The 23,766-nt window shown below is 49.1% G+C and overlaps 1 protein-coding gene across 1 annotated transcript; it reads left to right on the top strand.

The window, feature by feature from the left end:
- The first annotated feature begins 3,416 nt into the window (after nucleotides 1–3,416).
- HMGB3 (high mobility group box 3) lies at nucleotides 3,417–8,495 on the top strand. The gene is given in 6 exon segments (XM_021547802.3): nucleotides 3,417–3,531; nucleotides 3,534–3,564; nucleotides 6,270–6,426; nucleotides 6,926–7,065; nucleotides 7,556–7,730; nucleotides 8,225–8,495. Coding segments are annotated over 6 exon segments (762 nt in total). The 3' UTR covers nucleotides 8,369–8,495.
- Nucleotides 8,496–23,766: the final 15,271 nt, after the last annotated feature.

The following is a 23,766-nucleotide window of genomic DNA, read 5'->3' as shown; positions in this document are numbered from 1 at the left end:
ACAGTTAATGTCAGGCTAACTTCTTACATCAACACAACCTGGATTCATACTGAGAAATTTGTTAAAGGTCTTGGGGATTAATCTTTAACTTTTGGTTGTTGTCCTGCATGATCCTTCCAAGGCATTCATGGTCTCACTGATGAGAATGAGATGGTGGAGGAACATTGTGAGAATGGCTGGATGAGCTGTGGAGCTGATCAGTAGTGATCAGTGTTCCACAAAGCTCACTTATAGCTCTGGTCCTTTTCAGCACTTTTATTTCTGAATAGCTTAAGCACACGATGGGCCTTAATTTGCTGCCCTCTGGCACAACAGAAGACGGACGGAGCTATCAGAAGGCCAATCCCACCAAGCTGTCACTGATGTTCACATAAGATGTGGCTGTTGGCTGAGTAATGCATGAACTTACTCTAGACTTCAGGCAGTTACATGGGGCAGAAGATGGCAATTTCATTTGTGGATGGCTTTACTGAATTTAAAGTATGTTTATGTAGTCTATTTATTTGTTGGAGGGGCTCCAGTGACTCCAGATTTTTCCACAGCTGCCTCCCTGTTCCATCATCTCTAGTGGAAGAGAAGACAGTGCTTCATCTTGGCAGGTAGCAGCATGGACTCAGCTGCTTGCATCTCTGCTGTTTCCTGGACAGCACCAACATGATGTACATGGGCCAGAAGCCTCCAGTGTTTGGTGACACTGCCTGGGACAGGGCTTTGCCATCCATCTTCTCAGCAACAAGCTACTGCAAGTACTGGGAGCTGTCTGCTTGCTAGGGGACCTTGGCCAACATTTTAGGCCTCAGTCCTTACATTCAAGGTACTGACTGGCCTGGGTCCCTGCTGTGGGATGTAGGGTATGGCTGGCAGTTGCTTAAAAATGTAGTATGTGTTTGCAAAATAAATCTTACCTGGTGGGGATCACGTCAGGACTTTCTGAAGGGAATGTACAGAGCTATGTATTGAGCTCTCCTAGCATCAGTGCAAACATTGCTGCTGGCTGTGCCAAAAGCCAGGCATCCTAAAGTTTCTTTGTATCTTTTTTTTCTCATGCTTCCTATAGTTAAATACATAATAATATGTAATATTAAAAAAAAAAAAAAAAAACAAAACAACACCAAAAGAGCCTCAAAACTCCCTAAAACTTACCAAACCCACACTTGAAAGTGTCTCTGCTGCTGGTTGTATCCTTCTGCACACTCCTTTCTTTGCCTTGGCTCTGGTAGTCACCTCACTCCTTGGTACATTGGTTCAGTCCACTAATCCAGCAGAAAGTTAAACCAGCATAAAAGGAGGTCGAATTTTGGGCTTTGTTTACTCTTTTCTGGGTTTGTGAGCTGCCTTGTCTCCAAACAGGGCCAGGAGAGAGGTGAGCTGCATGAGGAAGGGGGACTGCGTGGACTGGAAGGGGTTGCAGTAAAGGGTTAGATTTGCTAAGCCAACTTTCTGGGTGATTTTCTTGGTGCATGGCAGGAAAGGGCCCAGACACAGGGGCCAGGTGCAATGTGTGGAGCTGAGGGCACCACAGGAGAATTGCAGCAGTGGTGGTTCTGGGGGTGAGTAGAAGCTTTCCCTCTGGGGGTTATGTTCACCCATTTGCTACTCAGCCCTCCTCTGCTTTCAAAAGCATGCTGCAAGTGCTAGGATAAAACCTCCAACCCAGCTGTCTCTCAGCTACCAAAATATCTCCTTTGCCCCTTGGCCAGCTGTCAAAACTTTTGTGGCCTTCCTAGAACAAGCATCTTAGGGGATGTTTCCTTTGGCTGATGAGAACTCGAAGGGATGCTCTGGAGATGACTATGGGACAGCATGTTCAATGCCAGGTGTCTCTCCTAAGCCAGCTCCATCCCCTGAACAGCCTGTCCATCCCCTTAGTAATGCGCTCTGCTTGGTGTGCTCTGGAGGGTGAGATTGTGGTTTGAGGAAGAAAGTGATCCAGAATAAAAAATTGTGCAAATCAAGAGCCAAGAAAAAAGCCTTAATTATTTGACTAGTTTGGAACACTTGAAAGTATCCCTAAAAATAGGTGAAAGGGATGTTTGTCAGCTACAAAGAGATTATCCTGCAGTAGTATTGCTTGTCTTATTTTATGATGATGCTACAGAATACAGTCCCTCAGGTAACCTCATTAATGTTTATGAACGAACCCCTTGTTTTATACATTTGGTTTGAGAAAGTAGAAATAGGGCAGGAGGCTAATAAGGCTGATTTTATCATACGTGCTTCAAAAAGCCCAAGGATGTGGTTGCAAGGTATCTATAAGCATATAATGTACACGGGCCAACAATTAGAATTGGTGTTTGCTAGAGATGTACCCCAAGGGAGAAATCCAGGCAGGACTTTGGCTAAAATCCTGGGTGAAATTCTGCATGCTTCCCAGTGGATCTGTCAGCAGGAGGCTGGCACTCTTCTGTGTCTCATCAGTCGTGTTGTTTTGATCTCTTCCGGCAAAGGCAACCTGTGACCATATGTTGTTATAGCCACAAGCGCTTCCACAGGGCGGTATCTGGTAAACCCTGCTGCCTGACAGCGCCTCAGCCCAGGGTGGAGGCTGCTTTTCACTATCTGCTCGTTAAAGAGGACAACTGTTTCTTCTGCCTATCACAACAGGCTGGCAGTTACGAACAGCCCGTAACAGTACGGGGTGGTTTCTGAGTCTTACCGCTCCGTCCTCAAAAATAACAGCTCTTTTTTCCGAGCCAACCAACAATTGTGGTCAGCCACGAATACCAGTTTAACCATTTGGCAGCGTCCCTGTAGGAAACAGCTCTTTCCAGAGAGCCAAAGGAGCCCTAGAGTCACACCGGGCTGGTTTCAGTCAGCAGGACACACTTAACAGATTTCCTTGTGTGCCATCAGCCTCTTTAATAACAAGCAAATCCTGGAAAGTTAATAGCAAACAAACTGTAGAAGCGCGTGAGAACTAGTAATTCAAATAGATTCTTTATTTGATGAACGAACGGGTAAAACTCTGCTCCTCCCCACACAAACACGCAGTTTCTTGCTCTGTAGCTCCTTCTCCACCCGATGTGTGTTGGGACTGTCAGCAGAGTTTATTTTGGGCTCGGTTCCACTACGCGCAGTAGTAGCCGGCTTCTCAAACAGTGCACTGCGAGTTGAACCGCCCCTTACGGCTTTAGGGCAGCAAGCAGCAATAACGGGCTATTGTCGGCCGGGGGTCCCGCTGCTGCCGGGGCTCCCCTCGTGCCGTGGCGGCGGCAGCGGGGCCGGCAGGGCGGCGGGGCCTGGCGCTCGGTCCCGGTGCCGGTGCCGGCCCCGCTCCGCCGCACGTGGCGGGGCTCCGCGGGCGCGCCCGCCGCGCTGCCGGTGCCCCCGGCGGGCGCTCTTTTTGAATGAATGACCTCACCCGCGCCGGCCAACCGCCGCGCGGCACAGCTTAATATTCATGAGGCGCCGCGCCAATGAGCGGGCGAGGAGGTTGTTTTAAACGGCAGAGCCCCGCAGCCAATCAGGCCGCTCTCGTAGGCAGCCAACGCGAGGCTGAGCCGCGCCGAGCCCCGCGTCGTGCCCTGCGCTCCGCTCCTGTCCACACTACCGCGAACAATACAGGTACGTGCAGCCCCGCCGCAACTTTTCGGGGGGCGGCTGCTCCCTCCCCGCCCTGCCCCCGCGCCTTCGTCCCTCTGTCCTGCCTGCCCCTGCATGCTTTTTTTTTTTTATTATTTTTTTTTTTTTTTTTTAATGTTGCGTTCCGCTTCTTCCTTCCTCTGAGTTTTTGTTTTTTTTTTTTTAATTAGAAAAAAAAAAATCAGGAAATTCACCCAAAACTTTGTTTCGCCCCTCTCGCGGGGATCGGCGGTGCCGGGGCAGATGCTACGCGCAGCTGGCGGGGCGGTGGGCAGCGGGCGAGGCGCAGCGTTTGTCCCCCGCCGTCCTGCCCTGCCCCGCCGGGAGCTCCCCCGCCGCCGAGGGGCCACCTGCCCCCGGTGCAGCCCCGTAGCTCCGCGCTGGGCTCCCGTGCCGCCGAGAGTAATATGGCTGGTGCAGCAACTACACCGGGACTAACTCCTCTTCTCCCCCGCATGGGCAGGGATTTTTCTCTGCCGCCTCCTAATGTCGCACGGCAAAACGCGCGGCGCCCTCGGCTTTTATGTGCCCCTTTCGCAGGGTGGGCTCGGTGGGGCTGGTGGCGGTGGGAAAGTTGTCGGCCGTGCGCAGTGCCGTGCCCGCTGTTTATTCTGCATTAATATGGCTGTCGCTTTAGCATCTGACAGGGATAAACCCTGCGCGCTGCGCCCGGCGGTCCCGGCCAAGCAGTTTTTTTCTCGCCGCCGCCACCTCCAAACTCCCCCGATCCCTTCGCTTCTGCCTCCGCAGCTCTTCCCCTGCCCGAGAAGGTGTCTTTGGTGGGGCTGCGCCCGCGGCGGGGCCCCGCATCGCCTTTTCCCCGCGCCGCGCCGCCCGTGCTGTGGGCATTAATATGGCTGGCGCTGGAGAGCCCCGGCGAAGGGAAGAAAGACGTGTGAGCGGCACAGGGATGGGGAGGGGGATCGCGGCGAGGAAAATCTCCTTCCCTGTGCCCCGCCGGGGGCTCAAACCTTTCGCTTTCGCCCCGGCTCCTCTCCCCCCACCTTCCCGTGTCCTCGGACGGGCGCAGGGGGGCCGCCCCGGGGCTCCCCGCACTCTTTTTCTGGCAGCGCGGAGGAGCGTAGCGGCGGCGGTAATGGCTGCACGGGAGCCTTTGTTAGAGAGCGCTGCGCTAGGCAGGGGCCGGGGGGGGGGGCTCCCGCCCGCGCCCCGGCCCCGCCGCCCCCGCCGCCCGCCGGGGGGCCAGCGGGGAGCCCCTTGGCGGCGGGGGCGGCGTTTTGGCGGGGCTGGCTGCCGGGGGCGGCGGGCGCGGGGGCCGAGCGCGGCGGAGGGGGAACGCGGCTTTGTTCGGCGGCGCGGCGGCGGCGGCGCCGGGAGAAGCCATCTTAGCGAGCGGGGCCGGCCCTGGGCGCGGAGCGCGGCCGCCGCCGCTCCCGCTGCCGCTTGCCCCGGCCGCCCGGGGCCGGCCCGGCGCCCCGCGCCCCCGGCCGCCGCCCGGCCCCCCGGCGCCCCCCGCCCGCCGCCCCACCGCATTTCAGGGGCACTTTCTTTCATCAGGAGGCGTTTCACAAAATGGAAGATGAATTATTGGCGTCTGGCGGAGCCGCCGCTGCCCCCGCCGGCCCCGGCCCCGCCGCAGGTGCCCGCGCCGCGGAGCGCGGCCGCCGCGGTGACCTTGGGGGGGCGCGGGTGCGGGAGGGGCGCGGGGCCGGGCCGGGCCGGGCGGCACCGGCCGCCGCCGGCCGCTCGCCCCAACTCCGGAGCGGGGCCGGCTCCGCGCCCCGGCCCCGGTACCGCGCGTTCTCCGCCCCCGCGGGGCTTCGGTGTCCCGGCAGCGGCCGGACCGGGCAGGGCGGCTCACGGCCACTTGTGCTGCACCTGGCGGGTTAATGGGCGCAATTAAATATTAACGCTGTGCTAATAAAAATTAAATTTTTAAGGGACTTAGAAGCCGTAAATAGGAAATACCGTTGTGGGCTTACGATTTTGTTTTATTAAGCGGGGAAAATTTAATACGGAAGTAGGAAAAGAAATGGAGCCCAAAAGTTAGCACCATCGTTTCGGTAACTTGCCGATTGCATCTTTGCACTGACCACTGTGCCACGAACATGTGTCACTTGGTGGAGCAAGAGCAAGCACAACTCCCCTCGCAGAGCTCCACGGGTCCTATTGTGGTTACAGTCAGCCTGTATTTGTGCCCTTTTTATATATAAAAGGTTATTGCACTTTTTCGGGGCAACTAATTTGTCCTGCCTGCTTACCTGGGCAGCAGCTGCTAAGACATACACTCCAGCTCCTGAAGGGATAAGTCATTGCCTGGCACTGTGCATGCCACTCCAGCCCCAGTGTGGCAGCCAACTAAAACAGATACTTTATATTAGTTCATATAAAGCTTAATAGGCAGAAGTATGTATCTTTAATAGTCTGCCTCCAGTCTTTGGACATGATGTAAATATATATTAATGTAACACTTAAATCCAGTGACTGGTTTCTCTTGGCTTGTCTGCAACTCAAGTATCAAGGGAGAATAATTTAACTCTATATTGGGGATGGTAAGAGGTGTCAGGGGAAAGAAAGGGGTGTGTTTCTGATGGGACATCACATCAGAAGATGATGGGGGTGTGTGTGTGTGTATAAATATAGACACACCATATGTGTATGTATACATTGGTACGTACATTCATCTATATGTCATTCATTTGTTATTTTTCCCTCTGTCCCTACAGAGTCAAGATGGCTAAAGGTGATCCGAAGAAGCCCAAGGGCAAGATGTCTGCCTATGCCTTCTTTGTGCAGACGTGCCGTGAGGAACATAAGAAAAAGAACCCAGAGGTTCCAGTCAACTTTGCAGAGTTTTCCAAGAAGTGTTCAGAGAGGTGGAAGGTACCTTAATTTGTGACTTCCTGAAGGGATAACCTCTTATAGTATCTGCTAGGGTGATGTGTCTGTGTCTGAACATGAAGGGAGTCAGTGCTGTTTTGGTCTATGTGTTGTTCTTGGCAAGCTGACCTGGCCATTGGTCAGGTGCTGCTGAAGCCAGTAGCAATACTGAACGTCTTAGCCTTGTGTATCTGCACATTTAGATGCTTCTGCTAGAGTCTGGCATTTTTATGATTCCCAAACAATACCCTTCATCAGCCACTTCTTTCCAAGTGTGTGTCCAAAGGAGGACTCTGACTGTGCTCGTCTCATTTCTGTTGCTTCCCTGTTGCTGAATGTGTATGTGGTGGCTGTAATTTCCCATACAGGACAGTCCAGTTAGAAAGCAAATTCTGAAACTCCCGTATTGAGTTGATATGTGTTGGCTTGTTTACATAAAGTTTGGCAGCTATTGAACAGTTGAGTAATCACAAGTTTGGCGTCTCATGTTTTGGTTTTTTAGACCATGTCAAGCAAGGAAAAGGCTAAATTTGATGAAATGGCAAAGGCTGATAAGGTACGATATGACAGAGAAATGAAGGACTATGGACCAGCTAAGGGTGGCAAGAAGAAGAAGGACCCCAATGCCCCAAAACGACCACCGTAAGTAACTTTGAGACATTAAATGCATAAGTGTTTTGGTTCATTTTCACACCCTGTATGTAACATGGGTTGCCAGGAAGGCGGTAGATGGGGACAGTGTTGGTATAGCAAGACTGTTAGTGATACTGTCTCATAAAAGTTCTAGGCAGCTTGTGGTCTTGAGATCATGTAGGACGCTGACACAAGTTGTCGATACTTCGTACCCTTAAACTCATAGTGATGGAAAACACAAGTGGCTGAGTCACAGTGAGACTTGTATATCTAAGATGGAATTGGGTGAGGGGATACAGAACGCTTAATTAAAAAAGAGCGTTGAGTGAAGGAGGCTGCAGGTCTGGGCCTCAGTAAAATTAAAACACATTTAAGCTTGCATTTGTTTTTTGTAAGTTAAAAAAAAAAAATTCTCTCTTTGTGCTCATGCATGTGTCAGTGTTGTGAGGAAGGGGTGCTGCTGCAAATGCTGACTTGTCCTCTGGTATTTCTTCCCGAGGTCTGGCTTCTTCCTCTTCTGTTCAGAGTTTCGCCCCAAGATCAAGTCCACAAACCCTGGCATATCTATTGGGGATGTAGCGAAGAAACTGGGCGAAATGTGGAACAACCTCAGTGATGGTGAAAAGCAGCCTTACAACAATAAGGCAGCTAAACTGAAGGAGAAGTACGAGAAGGTAAGGAGAGTTGTCACTCGTGCCTCCTCTGTACCAGCTCTTTTGTTGATGTGCTTTTGTAACATAGGCCCAGCTCAGTTGGCCCCAGCATAGTTACAGCCGAGCTTTGCAGAGGGGTAGAACAGGAGAGATCCACAGGCAGATTTCAGCAAGGAGGGAAAGCTTTGCCTGGTGATGTGCAGCAGGGGCTGCTCGTGTTGCTTCAGAAAGGGTCTGCTGTGCTGTTACTGGAGCTCTGTCCCATTATCAGGAAACTTTGAGAGGCTGGGTTCTCTTCTCCTCCTCAAAGAAATAGCCATGAATGCAGGGTTCCAGACCTCCATGATTCACGAGCATGCTGAGGTGTCTGCACAGCTCTGTGCTCCCCTGCTGGCTTTGTCCCCTTGGGGTGCAGCCGGGGAAGGCCAGTCCCTTTACCTTAACGCCCGCTGCTGTACAAATGCTGTGTGTGTTTGCTGCTTAGAGCAAATTAAGACATCCCCTTGACTTTGCAGGATGTTGCAGACTACAAGTCTAAAGGAAAGTTTGATGGCGCAAAGGGAGCAGCAACCAAAGCTGCTCGGAAAAAGGTAGAGGAAGAAGACGAAGAGGAGGAGGAGGATGAAGAAGAGGAGGATGAAGATGATGATGATGAATAAAACTGTACAATACTTGTCTCCATGTGAATACCATAGAGTAGGGGAAACACCATAAATGAAGCACCTCTTATTTGAGATGGTGTCTCTTGCCCTTATTAGGCTTAATTAAAAAAAAATTGGATTCCGATCGCGTTGTAGTTTCTAAAAGTGCTCTAGAAATTGTAACTGGTTTACATGAAGTGGCCATGGGTGTAGTGAGCACCCTGAAACTGTATCAAAGTTGTACATATTTCCAAACATTTTTAAAATGAAAAGGCGCTCTAGTGTTCTCCTAACTCTGTGCACTTTGCTGTTGGTGTAACAAAGCATTTAAAAATGTTTCAAGCATTTTTTTTAATTTGTAAGGTGGTGTTACTATATGGTTATTGGCTAGAAAATCCTGGGTTATAAACTGTACATATCTATAGTTTGTAAAAACTAGACAGATTCTTGTGGTACATGCTTAGAGTGATGATGCCTTAGAGGAGCAGTGATTACTTGGAAAGGCTGTACGTTCCCCGGGGTGCCATGGCCCAAAGCATGCACTGTGAGGGTAGATCTATTTACACTACAGTGGGCGTCCATTTAGCTTAAAGTTGTCTTTCTGTATATAGTGAAATAGCATTCTGCTGCCATTCTTAGTTGTGGAAGGGGGTTCAGCTGGCATGAGAAGTGTATGGGTTTTTTTAGTTAAGTGCGGTAGTTTTTAAACTGAAACTGTAGACATCTCTTCATCGTCAACTAAGTGAAGAGCCAGTGCAGCAACTGAAGTTCAAAAACACTCTGTACTTAAACAAATTTGCAACGTTCTGTTTTTTTTGTATGTTTAGAATGCTGAAATGTTTTTGAAGCAAAATAAACAGTATTACATTTTTAAAACTGTTCTTGACAACACTCTAAATTTCTGCTTTAAGAGGATCTTAACAACAGCAAGAGGTTCATTTTGAAGTCTGTGGCATCCCTCAGGGCTGGTGACTTAGGAAACATTCTGACTCAAGGATTAAAAAAAAAAAAAATTTAAAAAAATGGTGGCCAGCCAAAACTGGCTGAATTGAAAGAGATGGCTGCTCCAGCTAATATGCAATCGTAACTGTTTATGGCTGAGTGGCATAAGATGCTATGCAAGTTTGAACTTTATTACTTGAACTTGGGAGCCTAAATGAACATTCATGACGTAATTGTTTGTTTGTGTGTGTATATAGCAGCATTCAGAGATGCAGAGAAAGGTAGGTGGCTAGGAATGAGGCTGACACCATGGAATAAGTATAAAAGCATAGTTTGGATTTTTTTCAGTTGTGTTGGGTAAATTTATAGCCCAAATGCATTGCTGTACATATTAAAATGTGCCTTTTTTGTCCTGTGTTAAACTGTTTCAGACTTGTGGTTTTTTCTAGCCTCTTGTTTCGTGGCAGGAGCCAGGTGCCTACGTCTGACTCCCTGCTGAAGTAGGAGCGTGGCGCAGGTACTTGGTCTGTGTCATTTCTCTAATGACACAACTCTCAGTAGGAACTGGGGGCTGTGAGGTGGGGTGGGGGAGCAACAGGTCTCTTTCCCCTCTGTTCACCAGCTGGTTTTGTTAAAGTCTTGCCTTCTTTCCAAATCCAAGCTGGGGATGTTTTTGCAGCACTTGAAAGGTAATTCCTGGTCTCTAACTGGTGACTATCACCTTGTTTTTCCTTAGTATGGGAACAGCATGACTTGGGAAAACTGTAGCACCCCACACTACCCCTGAATTCCTTCACTCTGCTGGCTGTAGTGGTTGGTGCTTGCTTGGTGGAGATGGGGATGTGAAGGTGCTTGTGTTAACAGTGCCTCAGAGCTGTGGGCTGTTGTGGCCAGCTGGTTTCAGAAGATGCAGTAACTCAGAGGTGCAAACACTGGGCATGGGCTGCTGCCACCACCTCTGCTTTTGAGCCAAGTTTGAGATTGATGTGGTCCAGGCTTACAGGCAGTAACATTAGAAAGTGGTTAAAACTACTTAGTTGCCTAATTGGGTAGCACTTCTGGTTTCCTCTGTCTTTTCAACAACATGACAACTTCTCACCAACAGCAGCTTGGCAAAACAGTCTGGTCTAGTGTTGAGATGGACTAAAACCTAAAAGTAAAATTTCAGAATGGAGCAAGCTAAAATTTCATGAAACATAGCAACATGTAGCAACTTTTGTTTTTAAGGCTAAGTGACCCTTGAATAACTCAGAAATACTTTTATATTTGCTTAATTATGGTCTGGTCATTTTTAGTATTTTTAATGCACAAAAAAGTGGTATTTCCCCCTATTTTATGGGCAGTTGCATTTTAAAAGCCTCAATAAAGCTGCATCTGGAAAAGAAATGGGTACTTCTGTATTTGCTACCCTTTCTGCATGTTTTCTGATGCAAGGGATTAGGCATCTGGAGATCCCAGCCTGTGGAAATTTGATGGGAAAGTAGTGGAGCAGAAGAAAAAAAGTGATGGCATCAATTTGGGAGCTCTAATGCTGTTTCTATTGTCTCATTGGCAAAATCTCCCCGTAGCCACATAAGGGACTTGGTGTAGATCACTGTTGTGCAAATCGAGCTTGGCTTTGAATTAACTGCTAGTGAGCTGAGCCCCTATTGATAGTATCAGCAAATGAGGACTAGAGCTGACACCTCTTTGTCTTCATTGTATTGGAAATCCATTTAAGTTGCAGAGCTTGATCAAGGTACCTTACAGTGCACTAACTCTTGCTGCTCTGCACACACCTAAAATATGGCATTCCTTGGGAATGCTGTTCAATACAGCACTAGTGCAGGATTCCAGGGACTCACATTTGGATATTGCAGATCTAGTGGTGATGTTTCTTCCGTGAATACCCTGGTGTTGATAAATGCCATAGTGTGAATACATATAAATAGCACAATTTCCCCCCCACTGTTTTGTGTTCTGACACGTCATCTCAAGTACTGGGAACTGCTTAATTTCACCCAGCTCCATTATTTTCATAGAACACCCTCTAAATGCTCTTTTTCCTCTGCTTTGAAATGTTTGTGGTGTTTCAGAGAAGACATTTCTGCTTTGTGCGGCTGCACAACTCAAACTTCTAGTACAACTTTAGTCCCAAGCCTTAATAACTCCATGATATGTAGAGAAGGGTAAGGATAAAACAGATTGGGCAGAGGGAGGGGATGGATGAAGATACTTTCCTTGCATGAATTTGACAGAACTGACTGGGAGACTGCTTATGTTTCCAAAATGTGATGTATTGATGCCCCTCTCCCTGCTGAAGTTGGGGTGTGGGATCAGGGCTCAGCTAAGCAAAAGAGGGATGGTGCTGGTTCTGCAGTAGTTAAAACCCACTTACTGCTGGGGGGAGGCCGAGGAAGGCTTGACTGTGTGGCATGGTCTGTCTGGATGCCAAAACAGGTGTTGGAGGTCTGAGAACCTTTGCTCAAGAGAGAGTATCTGATGGTGGTGTGGGGCAGAGACAGCACTGACCCATGTCATGCAGGTCATTTCCTGTGGTTGATGCAGTTTGGTTTGCACTCAGGATTGTCCAGACTCTTGAGAACACAGTTGCTACCAAAGTGCATCACATGGCTCTGGCATCACCATCTGGGGGGCAGTGGGGCTGTTGAGCTGCTCTGTGCAGGGCAGAATCTGCTCCTGAAAATGAGCCTGGGAGTCTTAGTATGACCCAGAGAGCCAGAGGCTACAGACCCACTGCTCTGTAGCCTATATATTCCAAAATTCAGTTGAGATATGGTAAGTATTTGTTGTGAGCTAAATCTGAGCACTTAGGCTGGGAGGAAGGGGTTGCATCAGGGGAGTCCCACCATGGGTGTGGCAGTCACTCCTCACAGGCAGGCACAAGGAAAACTGCATTGGCAGGATGTAGCAGCTTCCTACTGTTGAGTCAGGACACTAACACATCTGTGGGGAAGGAGTGTATTAATTTTCTATTATAAAATTAATTAAAAATCCTACTACAAATGGCTATCTCCCTAGGACAGGGAGAGTCTTCTCTGCAGATGGGACTGAGGATACAAACTCAGTCAAAGCATCTCTCATACCTTCTCCCTTTGAACAGCTCTTTTTTAGGTAGCTTTACTCCTAATAAACCCTGCAGGAGCAGCAGCAAGGTGCAAGGGCTTGTCTTGGTCCTGGATTAGCTGCTGAATGGCTTTTTACTTCCGGCCTCCAGCAGGATCCTGGCAGCCACCTTGAGTTTGTTTTCCCTCTGATTGCTCAGGCTCTTTTTCCAGAAGCAGAGGAACATCTCCCAGGTAAGCTGTCTTCTGCTGCAGATTTTGGGGAGCTCGGATGAGGAGATAGGATGTTCCCAGTGGGGTGAGGGCAGGATGCTGCATTTCTGGCAGTGCTTTCTGACAAGCCCCAGACTCCCCTCTGTGAATGTTCACCCAAGCTCACTTTCCTCTAAAAGATAACGGGAGGAACTGTGACAAGTGGCATGTTTATTTCTTTCTAGGGCTACGGCTGCACCACATTTTAATGCAATAAACTGAATTGCAAATCACAGCAGTGCTGCAAACAAAGCGTGCTGGGGACCCTGTTACTAAGCAGTTGCTCTCTAAATGTGTCAGCTTGCAGTGGGGAAGGGACTGAATAACCAGCATGTCTGACAGGGGGTTTTGTGCCCTATGCAGTGTCTTCATCCCCTTTTGCAGGCTGGGCTGTGGTGTGTGCCTGCCCCTGCTTGGGCAGCATTTGATAACCTATGTTCAAAGCACTCTGCAAACATCCCTCCAGTAGATCTGATCTCTATGTGCTAAAGCAATATGTGGATGGGGGATTGTCTCCTTCCATGTGCTAATGCTCTTGATTGGAGTTGTCTGCTGCTAAGAGCTCTTTCCTGAGTGCCCTCCTGCACCTGGATCCCTAAATTAGGCAGGAGGCAGCAGCACAGCCATGCTGGAGCTGACAGCTCTGTATCCTGGGTGGTAACTCCTCCTCTTGTTCCTGGATGTGGCACGGCCTCACAGAAACCCTGTCAAGTGGCTGAGCCAGGGCTTTATGGTCAGCTGGAGCTGGGGTGGCAGGTGACTTCCCCAGGAGTGGGGAGCCTGGATGTTGTGTGGAGGAGCAGACTGGTGCTGTGGTGGGGCTCAGACTCTTGGAGGCTGGGATGTGCAAAAGCAGACATCTGTTGAGATGAAAATGCATGTACTGTGGTGAAGGGATGCCTGTCCTGTAACTGTGTCCCCTGACACAGCTGAATTCATGTCTCTGGCTGAATTCAGCAGCCAGGCAAACCACAGCTGAGCCCAGCCTTGATGTGGGGCTGGGTGTTTTGATAGTGGTTGTGGTTGATTTTTGAGCCTGTGAGTGCAGAGTGGTGCTGCTCTGCCACCTCCTCTGGCTCAGTGCTCCCTGTGGGACACCTGGGGAGCTGAAGTAGCCCTTCTGCACTAGTGTCACACACCTCTGAAACCAAACCTGTGTGAGAAGGGGGACAGGTAGGATGCTGTGAGTGATAGAGTTGCTTTTTCTTCCCAGCCCTTCCACTTGTAACGCTCTCCCCTCAGGTATTTCAAGTCAGAAAATGCTCTTTTTAGAAATATTAATCAAACATGGTCTGGCTTTGTTGTTGTAAGAACTTACAGCTTGTAAGTGTTTTTAACTGCTTTGTGAAGCTTAAAATTTGCTCTATTTAGTTTAGAAAATTAATACCCATAGTAGGATGAAGTGATTTGAGGGATTGCTTGAGACAAATGCCTCTTTTCTGCTGCTAATGAGTGTGTGATTGCTCTTTTACTGTTACCTGGCTGTGCCAGCAGTAATAAATGGTCCTAAAAAGAAGCTTGAGAAAGGTATAAGCAGAGTCAATTTTCCCAGTTTCTTACCAAATATGTTGGTTGAGTTTTGTTCTCTTTAGATGTTCGACTGGGGATCTTCCTTGGGCTTGGCTTCTGCAGTTGTTTAAGGCATTACTACCTGTAGGTCCTAGCTAGGATTTCTGCCCAGTAGCAGGGAGAGCAGAGGGAAACATGTTGGGTCTTCTGTTGCTTTATTTGTTGCTTCATATAGTAACTTAATTTTTGCAAGCTGCTGGGAGGTTTTTCAAACCAAGCTCAAAGATCAAGATGTCAGTAAAATTCTTTAAGAGACCCCTTTCTTCAAAGGATGTGTGTGAAAGTGGAATAGAACCTGACCAAATAGAATCATAGAATCTTTGAATTGTTTGGGTAGGAAGGGACCTTAAAGCTCATCTTGTTCAAACCCTCCTGCCATAGGGGCACCTTCCCCTAGACAAGGTTAGCATTACACTGTCTAATTACTCACTGTCACTGGTGTTCCATTTGTTGGTGATTCCCACCAGAGCTGTCTAACAAAAAAATCCACTAGACCATATATTTTGAACCCTGAGGGTGACTCTCAAAATGCTTTCAGTGTTTTTGAACATCGAAGGATTTAGCCTTGTTTGTTTTCTACTCTTCCCTATGCATCTCTGCTAAGAGGGAACAAATGGGCCTGTCTCCTTTTAGTGCTCTGCTTGGGGAGAATGTGAAGCTCAGCCCTTTGGCTTTTCCAATACCGATGCTTAAAGGGGCTTATGAAAAAGGGAGAGTGGCATTTTACACCAGCAGATAGTGATAGGACAAGGAGGAAATTACTTTAAACTAAGGAGAGCAGGTTTAGATTAGAAGTTAGGAAGAAGTGGTGAGGCACTGGCACAGGTTGCTGATGAGAAGCTGTGGGTGGTCCACCCTCTCCTCCTGTTTTCTGCCTAGCTCTCAGTCCAGCACAGCAGCTGTGGTCAGCACATCTGACCCAAAGGCTTACTTGACATGGTGTGATTTGCATTTAAGTTTTGGGAGCAGCCTGGGCTGTGTTTTCCCAGTAGTCAGCTGCTTTAGGAGGGACCTTCCACTGCCATGGGCTGTTGCTCTGTGCTAGCTCAGACACCCACTGTGGCCATTCCCCTGAGATTCCTGTGCAGCACCAGGATGGGGATGCAGGAGCTGCTGCTGACTGGGACGTGCTCTCCCAGCCAGCCCACGTGGGGAGAACAGTTGTGATGGAGGTGGGAAACAGGAGCAGGAGGCAGCTGAGGGATGTGGATCCCCAGGTCTGGAGCAGACGGCATCCAGCCCACAGGGTCTCTGCCTGTGCCATCTGCTGCTGTGTTTCAGAGCCGGCCTGAGCCACCAGCTTCAGCAGTGGCTGTGGATGAAAGGGAAGGGCTGCTCTCAGAAATGTTTGCTGCTGTTTGTGCTCAGGTCTCTCCTTGGAGGTGGTTATTGCCAATGTTAGGCTGTGCTGGGCACACCTCCTCGTGGCAGGGACACGAACAGGCTGCCGTGGGGGAGATAAGGGGTTAGTGAATGTGTAGGTGGGAAGCACTTTCATATATATTCTCATCCTGCCAAACACAAGGTTCCTGCCCATCAGAGGTGCTCTGCTAGAGTCTCTTTTCCCCCTTCCAGGCCATGCTTGGTTGGTGGGGCTGTGCCAGAGCAGGTGGCAGAACCCTGTATCAACAGCTTCTCCCAGAGCAGAGCTGCAGATCCCTGTGATCTGGAGCAGGATTACCTCTGGCCCCAGAGCCCAGGGGAGTGAGAACCACTTTCTTGCCATGGGTGCTTGAGTAGCCCCCCAGGGAAGGTTCTGTGGGGGCAGCCCACCCTGACAAGGACTCAGGGTGCCCATGGTGGGAAAGGGGATCCTGCCAGAGGAGCTGCTGGTTTGCTAAGAAGCCTTCTCCTAAATATGGACATGATTATTTTTAATTTTTTATTTGCTAGCACTGGAATCCTTTGCATTTTTCCCGTAATCCTGGAGAAAATCAGCAGTGCCCTGTGTGCATGTAACATGGCTGTGCACAAACTCCCTTTGTGACTTTCTTTCACAGGAGAGAAACACATTCAGGAAAAGCAGGGCCCTGACAACAGGAATCAAGTGTTTCTAAATATGGACATCCTTTTTTGGACTAAAAAGTCTTTTTGTACCAAGCATATTTCCCCTGTTAATCATTTCCTTTTTTTCCTTGCAAACTTGGGTCCTCCAATGTTATAGAAGGAATTATAGCCACTCTGTTTGTAAACTTTTTGTTATGATCCATGCACTGCCTTGTACGTTGTGCTGATTTGCTGGGTTTTCTTTTTAATGGGTTGGAAAGGTCAGCACTCTGGTTTACTTACCATAGGCTTTCCCTTTTTTTAAAAAAACAGTCATATTTTGCCTAAGCCCATCTCGAAATATTGAGGATTTTACAGGCCATTGAGCTTTGCCTGGTCCTATTCACTGCTTTTGTGTTGCACTAATTGGCTTGATAAAGAAGGGCCTGGGCTCTGTGGAGTGCTTCTCCAAGGTGAAATGTGAGATGGAGGGGGAAGTACTCAGATGTTCACTAGCAGTTATACTCACTGGATAATCTGAATGCATCAGAAATGAGCTAGAGCTCAGACAAAGTAGGGGATTAGGAGTCTGAGATGGGCGAGGGGGTGGACATCTGGAAGCCTGCTGTTGAGCTCGTCTGCTGGGGTGGGTTGTGTCTTCATAATGTGGGTTATAGGCACCGAAAGTGAACAGCACGCTGGGATCACGGTGGCTCTCTGCGGATATACTCCAAAATAACAATCACTGTGGTTACTTGCAGAGGACCCCACCCTCCCCAGCAGAGCTCCATGCATTCAGGCTCCCTCTGTGATGCTGTGACATGCTCTGGTCTGATGGCACTGTTTGCATGCCTCACCTCTGCCTGCTGCTCCGAGGTTTTGGGGGGAAACTTCATGCATGCCCGTAGCTGGTGATACACAGCAGATGCTCAGGCCCTTGCTTGCATAGTTCCCCTGTGATTTTAGGCAGGGGCAGCTCTGCAGAGCCCACCAGAAAAGCAGATGCATAGGGGAGGAGGAGGAAACCCAGCTTGGGGCTTCTGAACCCTTCCCATGTGCAGAGTCCAGCTCTCCCAAAGTTGAGCCCATTGTTACAGTGCCTCTGCCAGCAGCTGCCTCTGCTCTGGAGCTCTGCCTGGGGCCAGCTCCACTTGCTCCATCTCTCTTTCATTCCCAGCCCCTCATCCCTGCAGGCCCAAGGTTCATGGCTTGGCCATCAGAGTGCAGATGGATCAGGGTCTTCTTAATTTGTTGATGAAATAGGAGTTGAAAAATCATTCTGATTTTTTTTGAAAACAGTATCGGAGAAGGAATTACAAATATGTTGTGAACAGAAATAACTGAATAGTGGTTTGGTTTGTTTTTTCCCAAAAAGTTCTTTCCCAGTCTCTCTGCATGTGCTCCCTTTCTGCTCCTCCACCTCCAGCTCCTTGCTCATGTTTCCATCCTTTTCCTGCATACCCTGCATTGGCAGCTTCAATTTTGGCCGCAGCTGTGACGTGCCCCAATGTGTCTGTACACAGCTGGAGTCTCGCAGTGCTCCCAGCACACATCCACTGCTGCTGGAGCAGCACTGTGCCTGCCACAGGTGGGAAGCATCACACTGAGCCAGCAGCTCGGAGAGGTTTCTTGTTCAGGGAGCAGTGGAATTCCCACCCTGCTCTGTTTCTGGCAATGCCATCGCTGCTGGACATGATCTCCCAGGGAATTAGAGCAGGAGGAGGGAGCTGAATGCAGCTGTGTGGCAGTGTCATTGAAAGTTCTGACTCAGCAATATGTGGCCAGGTTGTGTGAAAGTCCTGCAAAATTCATAATTTGTGGGAGATGTTCTTGTTTTACCTGTCAGCTACACACGCACACTAATATGACCCCTGAGGCTCTGGCTACAGCACCAGTGGCTGGTGGCTCCTCCTGTGCTGCCTTGTTTTCTCATCTGTTTCTGCAAAACTGTTGTATTTTGCTTGGGGGAACAGAGCTGAGTCCCAGTAGGCACTGGCAGCATTTTTGCTTTTTGTGTACTTCTGTGTCCTCCTGGGTTGAAATGTAGTTGTACATTTTTTTCTGGGTAGAAGCTTAGGGAGCTTCTGCCAAGGGTGATTTCTTGGCACTGGGTGGAGTGTGGGCACACAGGTAAAACAGCTCCTGTGCTAGGGCCAGTGTACCAGGGATCCTGCCTCTTGGTCTGTACCAACAGCACCTTTAGGCTGGGGAAATGCAGGTCTGGAAGAGTACAGCAACACTGCTGTGGTCACCTGTGGGCACCCAGGAAGCCAAACCTCTGGAAAAGTGGATTCAAAATACTTTTTGTCCCAGGGTGGGAGGAGGCATGTATTTTACCTGGGAAGCAGGGCCAGAAAGGTTTTTTGTATGCTGGGGGGGACTCTAGGTTAGGAGACCTGCCTGATTTTACATATACTAAATGCAGTTAAGCATCACAGTCCCAATTCTTCCTTCACTGTAATGAAACTTTAGAAGTGCTGGCAGCACAAAACATTGGAACTGCTCTATACCAAGGGGGAGAGCCTGAGGGGCTGTCCAGGGGCTTTGGGATCCCCCAGGGCACCCTGCAGCTCCCTGATACTCTTCTGGCTATCAGAGCCTTTGCTGTGAGATAGAGGAATCCAGGTTTGGAGTAGCCCTGAGCCCTTTGTCAGTTCCCTGGGTTCAGTGGGGAATGCTCCTGCAAACAGGAGTGCTGGGAGTTTGCATCCCCTCGGCCTCAGCCCTGAAGGAAGCCTAAAGCCTGGGTCAATAATAAGCTTATAAGACAGTAAATCTTGATAATGAGAAAAACAGAAGACGGCATCTGCTCAACACAATGGCGCTGTGTATGGTCTGGTAAACAGCTATTGAAAGGAGATGCCTGCTATGGAAGGGGTTACAGCTGAACAGCCCAATTTCCATGCAGGATTGGAGGGTTTCACTGCCCCCAGACCTTCAGAGCGGCTGCTGGAATCCTGCTGGGGCCGAGCAGGGGCAGAGATGACCTGTTGCCCACGAGGCTGATGCTCACCACAGGTGCAGCAGCCCCTGCCACAAAGCCAGAGCTAAGTTACCATCATCCTGCACGTGTGGAACTGGAGATGGGCATGAGATGGGACTGCCACAGCGATTGTCTGCTCCTCCTCCTTGCAATGCCAATCCCTCCTTGCAATGGCTGCACTGGGAGATGTACATCCTTTGGAGGGTACTCTGGTTGGAGGGAAAATGGAAAAGAGCGTCTCTTGTCTTTGGAGGTGCTAAAATGAGGTGAGCAACAGGCACCTGGGAATGAATGAGTTGTGCAGGGGGCAGCAGGAAAAAGAAGGGTCTTTACCTGACACTCACTGCACCTGATGAACCTGATGCCCATGGGGTGAGAGCTGGTAGTGGTCCTGTTCCTGCTCCAGCTGTGTGAAGCCAGGTCTGCAAAATGGGGAGGAGGAGAAAGGGGGAGTTAAGGGGAAGAAATCTGCATATGGTGTGTAATGCGTTTATGAATTGGGTCTTTAATAATTTACATTACCAGTTTAATACTTTGAATACAAATTATCTTGCCCATATGCTGTGCTGACAAACATAAAAATGGAGTAATCAAAGCTGTAATAGCACTACAGCAAAAAGACATAAAATGCCACTAGAAGGCTTAGGATAAATTATTGCATGCACACACCAGCTCTATGGCTCCCTGGTGCCAAAGGATGCATTGCAATTTCTTCCTCAGACTTTGCATTTGGGCTTGAGGACTGATGCAGTACCAGGAGTACTGCTCAAAATTCTGCAAGATGGGCAGCATTTAACAAAGAAGAGGAAAGGGAAAAAAGGCTCAGGCTCATTTGATAAACACCGCAATTTAAATTCTGTTCTGGCATTACATGGGCTGCCAAGAAAATATAGCCCTCTTATTTGTAGGGAGCCCCCTTCTTCCTCCAGCAGGGTTATTTGCATGTATTATAAACTGCAGTGCTGGCTTGCCATCTTCAGGCAGCTGCCACACACTGCACAGCATCCCTCTGCATCCTTGTCCATCCCTGTGCTCTTGGAGGTGGTGGGTCCAGCGTGGGTCCACAAGGGGTGCCCAAGGGAAGATGCACCAGGTGACCCAGGCAAAGGGCAGCATCAGTCCAGGCAAAACACAAGTTTCACCTCATCCCTCTTCCCACGTGAATGTGTTCCCCTCTAATGCCTGAGCTCTGAGGGGCTGGAGGAAGTGGGAGAGGATGAAACAGCCCTAGGCCCTTGCTGCTGCCTCTTGGCCACTCCTGGGCTGCAGTTTAGGTACAAGGGAACAGATTGGGAGACCTTGGGAGCTCATGGATGCTGCAGATAACGTAGTGTTTGTTTTTGACTGTCTTTTGGTGCATGTGTGTGGGGGTACTGGGTGCAGGGTTCTGCAGCAAAAGGAGCAGGTTTACAGAGCAGAGATGCAAGTTGTGCTCACAGGGAGCAGCTGCATTTGTAAATGTCAGCAGACCTTGTGTTGTACCTTGTGGCAGAGCCTCTGCTTTTAAATACCAGCCTATTCATTGGTGCCACATCTCCAACAGGTCCCAGCTACAGGCAATCTTTCACAGAAAGAGCCGTTTAAGGCTCACATTTGCATACACTGAATTTCTCAGCTATCAGGGTTACTCCATGCTGTAATCCATTCTGTGCTTCTAATACGATCAGTGAAAAATGAGGCTTCTTCCCAAATAAATCATCACCAATGAAGGAAATAGTGGTTTTTCCACAAGGCCTAAGGCTCCTGCAGTAGCAGTGTCTTTTTCCAAAAGGCAGAGAATTCTGGGCAGGCTCATTCTGTGTTGCAGGAGCTCACTGCCAGGCTCCCCAAGATCTAAACCCTTTGCATATGAATGAGTTTTTCCTGCCTTTGCCTCTCCCAGGATCTGCTGCTGTCTGTCTCCCTGGAATGTGGTGCCAGCAGCTCGGGAATAGTGCACCCATGGGCTTGGGTTGCCCCTCTTTGTCTCCTCCATTATTCCATGCATTGATATACCTCCCTCTCACATGCTAAGGGAAGAGGAGTGAATGCCAGTGTTTGGCATCTTGTGTCCTAGCAAGGTGGGTGCTCAGGGCTGCAAGAAGTGAGAGAGAGAGAGCACCCTCCTCCTGCCTAACCTGACAGTCCTGTGTTCCAATTGCTCTGCTCCTTGTGTTCCTCCAAAGCCTGATTTTGCCTGTGAACAGGGGGTTTTGGAGGAGCCCCATGCTGTCCCCTGGCCCTGGGAAGCAACCACATGACAGAACAGACCTGTTGTTGCAGCCAAAACCCTCAGTGCAAAGAGACAACTGGAGCTTTCCCTGACAGGGGCAACGGGACCTCTCTGGATAAGGAAAGGTACTTGTGTGAGTCAGGATGGGAAGAAACAGGTGGGCATCCAGCCCTCACTGAAAGAACTTTTCCCACTGCCAGGTCTTCTGCAGAATAAGGCCCTCACTGATCCTTTTGATCCACAAATAAATTGGATGGATCAAGTTTGCAATGAGAAATATCCCCATTCTCATCCAGAAGGGATTTTCAGCATAAAAAGGCTTTATGTGACTCATAAACTTTAGCATTTATTTCTGCACGCGAGGTAAATATTTCCCGCTCTGAACATCTAAGCAATGCAATTTTGTTTGAAGCCTCCATTTGTTTAAGTCTGAAGGTGACAATAATTCACCTGTTTTCCCTTCATGTATTTCCCCAAGTAATGCCAAAATAGAGCAAACTCAGCTCTGGCTGTTTGTCACTTGTCAGCTCCGTCCCTCAAATGCGCTCAGACAAGCTTTGTCCTGGAGTTTACATTTGGGCGCCCTCTGACCTCTAGCTGCTGGTAAATGGCCCTGTGCTCTCCTGGTAAGAGGAAGAAATACAGCATACCTGCATGCAGCCACTGCCAGGGCAGGCAGGAAAGAGACACATAACTTAATCTAACTCCAGATAAATCATGATTTCACAGCGATCTGCCAGCCACAGGCAGTTGGGAGTCCCATCTCCTTGGCACTGTAGCAACACTTGTCATTCAATGTCCCAAAGAGACCCACTCACGGCCAGAGATCACCAATGACTGAGAAGATGCCTGGAGTTGTAGACACGATCAATCTGGAGAAAACAAACACTCCTGGGAGCTGATGTCAGGTGGGGATGTTTGGAGTCAGCGCTTGTCTCAGCGGAGCACAGGATGGGCACATGGGCTGCATGGATCCCACCTCACATCTCCCAGGTCTGGCACCACCTGAAGCTCCAGCAAATCCAGGGAGACAAAATGCTGTCTGTCCTCCTCCCTGGGAGGGCTTGGGTCCCCAGATTTTGGAGGCTGTAGTGCCTCATGCAGCCCCAGCCCCTCGCAGAAGGGGACCAAGGTAGGAGTCAGCTGCTGTGGGGCAGAGGTGTTGGGGTGGCCTTGGGGCTGTGTGCAGCTGCTGGGGCACACACAGCCCCATCCCTGCCAGGTGCCCTTTGCCACCCTCCAACCTGCAGGGCTCCTACCAGAGAGGGAGGCTGGCTTGGGAGGGGTGTTAAAGTTTTATTTTTAGTTCCCCACTTACAGGCAGAGACCCCCAGTGTGGGCAGAGAACCCCTTGTCCCACGCCAGCTTTTGGAGAAGCTCCCCGTCTCATCACAGGCAGTGTGTTTGCAGCACAGGTACCTCACTTGGTTTTTTTTTTTTACCTCCCTTTGGTGCCTTTCCTGGCTTTGGTGGAGTCACTTCTGATCTACAGCTGGTGTCACATGAAATCTGAACCAGGTGCTCTCCTACCCTGCTGCCACCCAGGACTCCCCTGTTTCCCCTGCAGCTCCCAGCATCTCCCTGGGTCTCTGCCTGTCCTCAAGGACATTTTCATGTCCAAGCCTAAATTCCATGCTAACCTGCACAGGCTGTTTCTTTATCTGTCTGCCCCCTTTCTTTTTCTTTTCCCCCTTTTTTAAAGGAAACTGAATCCAAAGCTGCCATGTAATGATGACATTATTGTTAGTAGTTATTTCTATTTCCATAGTTCCAAGAGGTAGAGAGCAGAGTCCCACTGAGTTAAATGCAGCACATGTTATAACAAAAAGACAGTCTGAGTGCCAAACAACTTGCAATCTTCTTTTTAATGTAAGGAATGTAAAATTAAGATTACTATAGCAACATCTTGCCCACATTGAACACAGATAGGATTTGTTGGTCTTTATAAATATATATGAGTGTGTGTATTTGTATATATATGTAATGTACACATACAAATCCTAAATATTTCTGGCAACCTTTTGTATAGTTGAATTTATATTTAATTTCAAGCTCTCTGTATTACAGATCTAATTTGCATCCAGCTTTCCTTCAGCAGCCTTGCCTTTTCCTTCAGGCTCTTTTGTGCACGCTGCATGCCAGGCTGGAGTGCACACTGCCTGGGAACAGGGACAAACTCTGACTGGGGGAGCTAATCCCATGTACTGGGGGTTTCATTTTGACTGTATACAACCTTGTTAAACCTTATAACTGACTTAACATCTCCAAATTTGCTTTCTTCAATCAGATTTTAGGAAAGTGGGGTGAACTTGAGACATGCAAATCCTTCCTTTTGCTTTCAATTTCTCTTCTCTGAAGTTATTCATTCAACTTTCAATGAATTTCCTATGAGGTATGAACCAAAGCT

The sequence above is a fragment of the Lonchura striata genome, chromosome 14, assembly GCF_046129695.1.
Source record: "Lonchura striata isolate bLonStr1 chromosome 14, bLonStr1.mat, whole genome shotgun sequence".
In the NCBI taxonomy this organism is placed as follows: domain Eukaryota; kingdom Metazoa; phylum Chordata; class Aves; order Passeriformes; family Estrildidae; genus Lonchura; species Lonchura striata.
The sequence above is the reverse complement of the archived record's forward strand: the minus strand, read 5'-3'. Positions and strand labels throughout refer to the sequence as shown.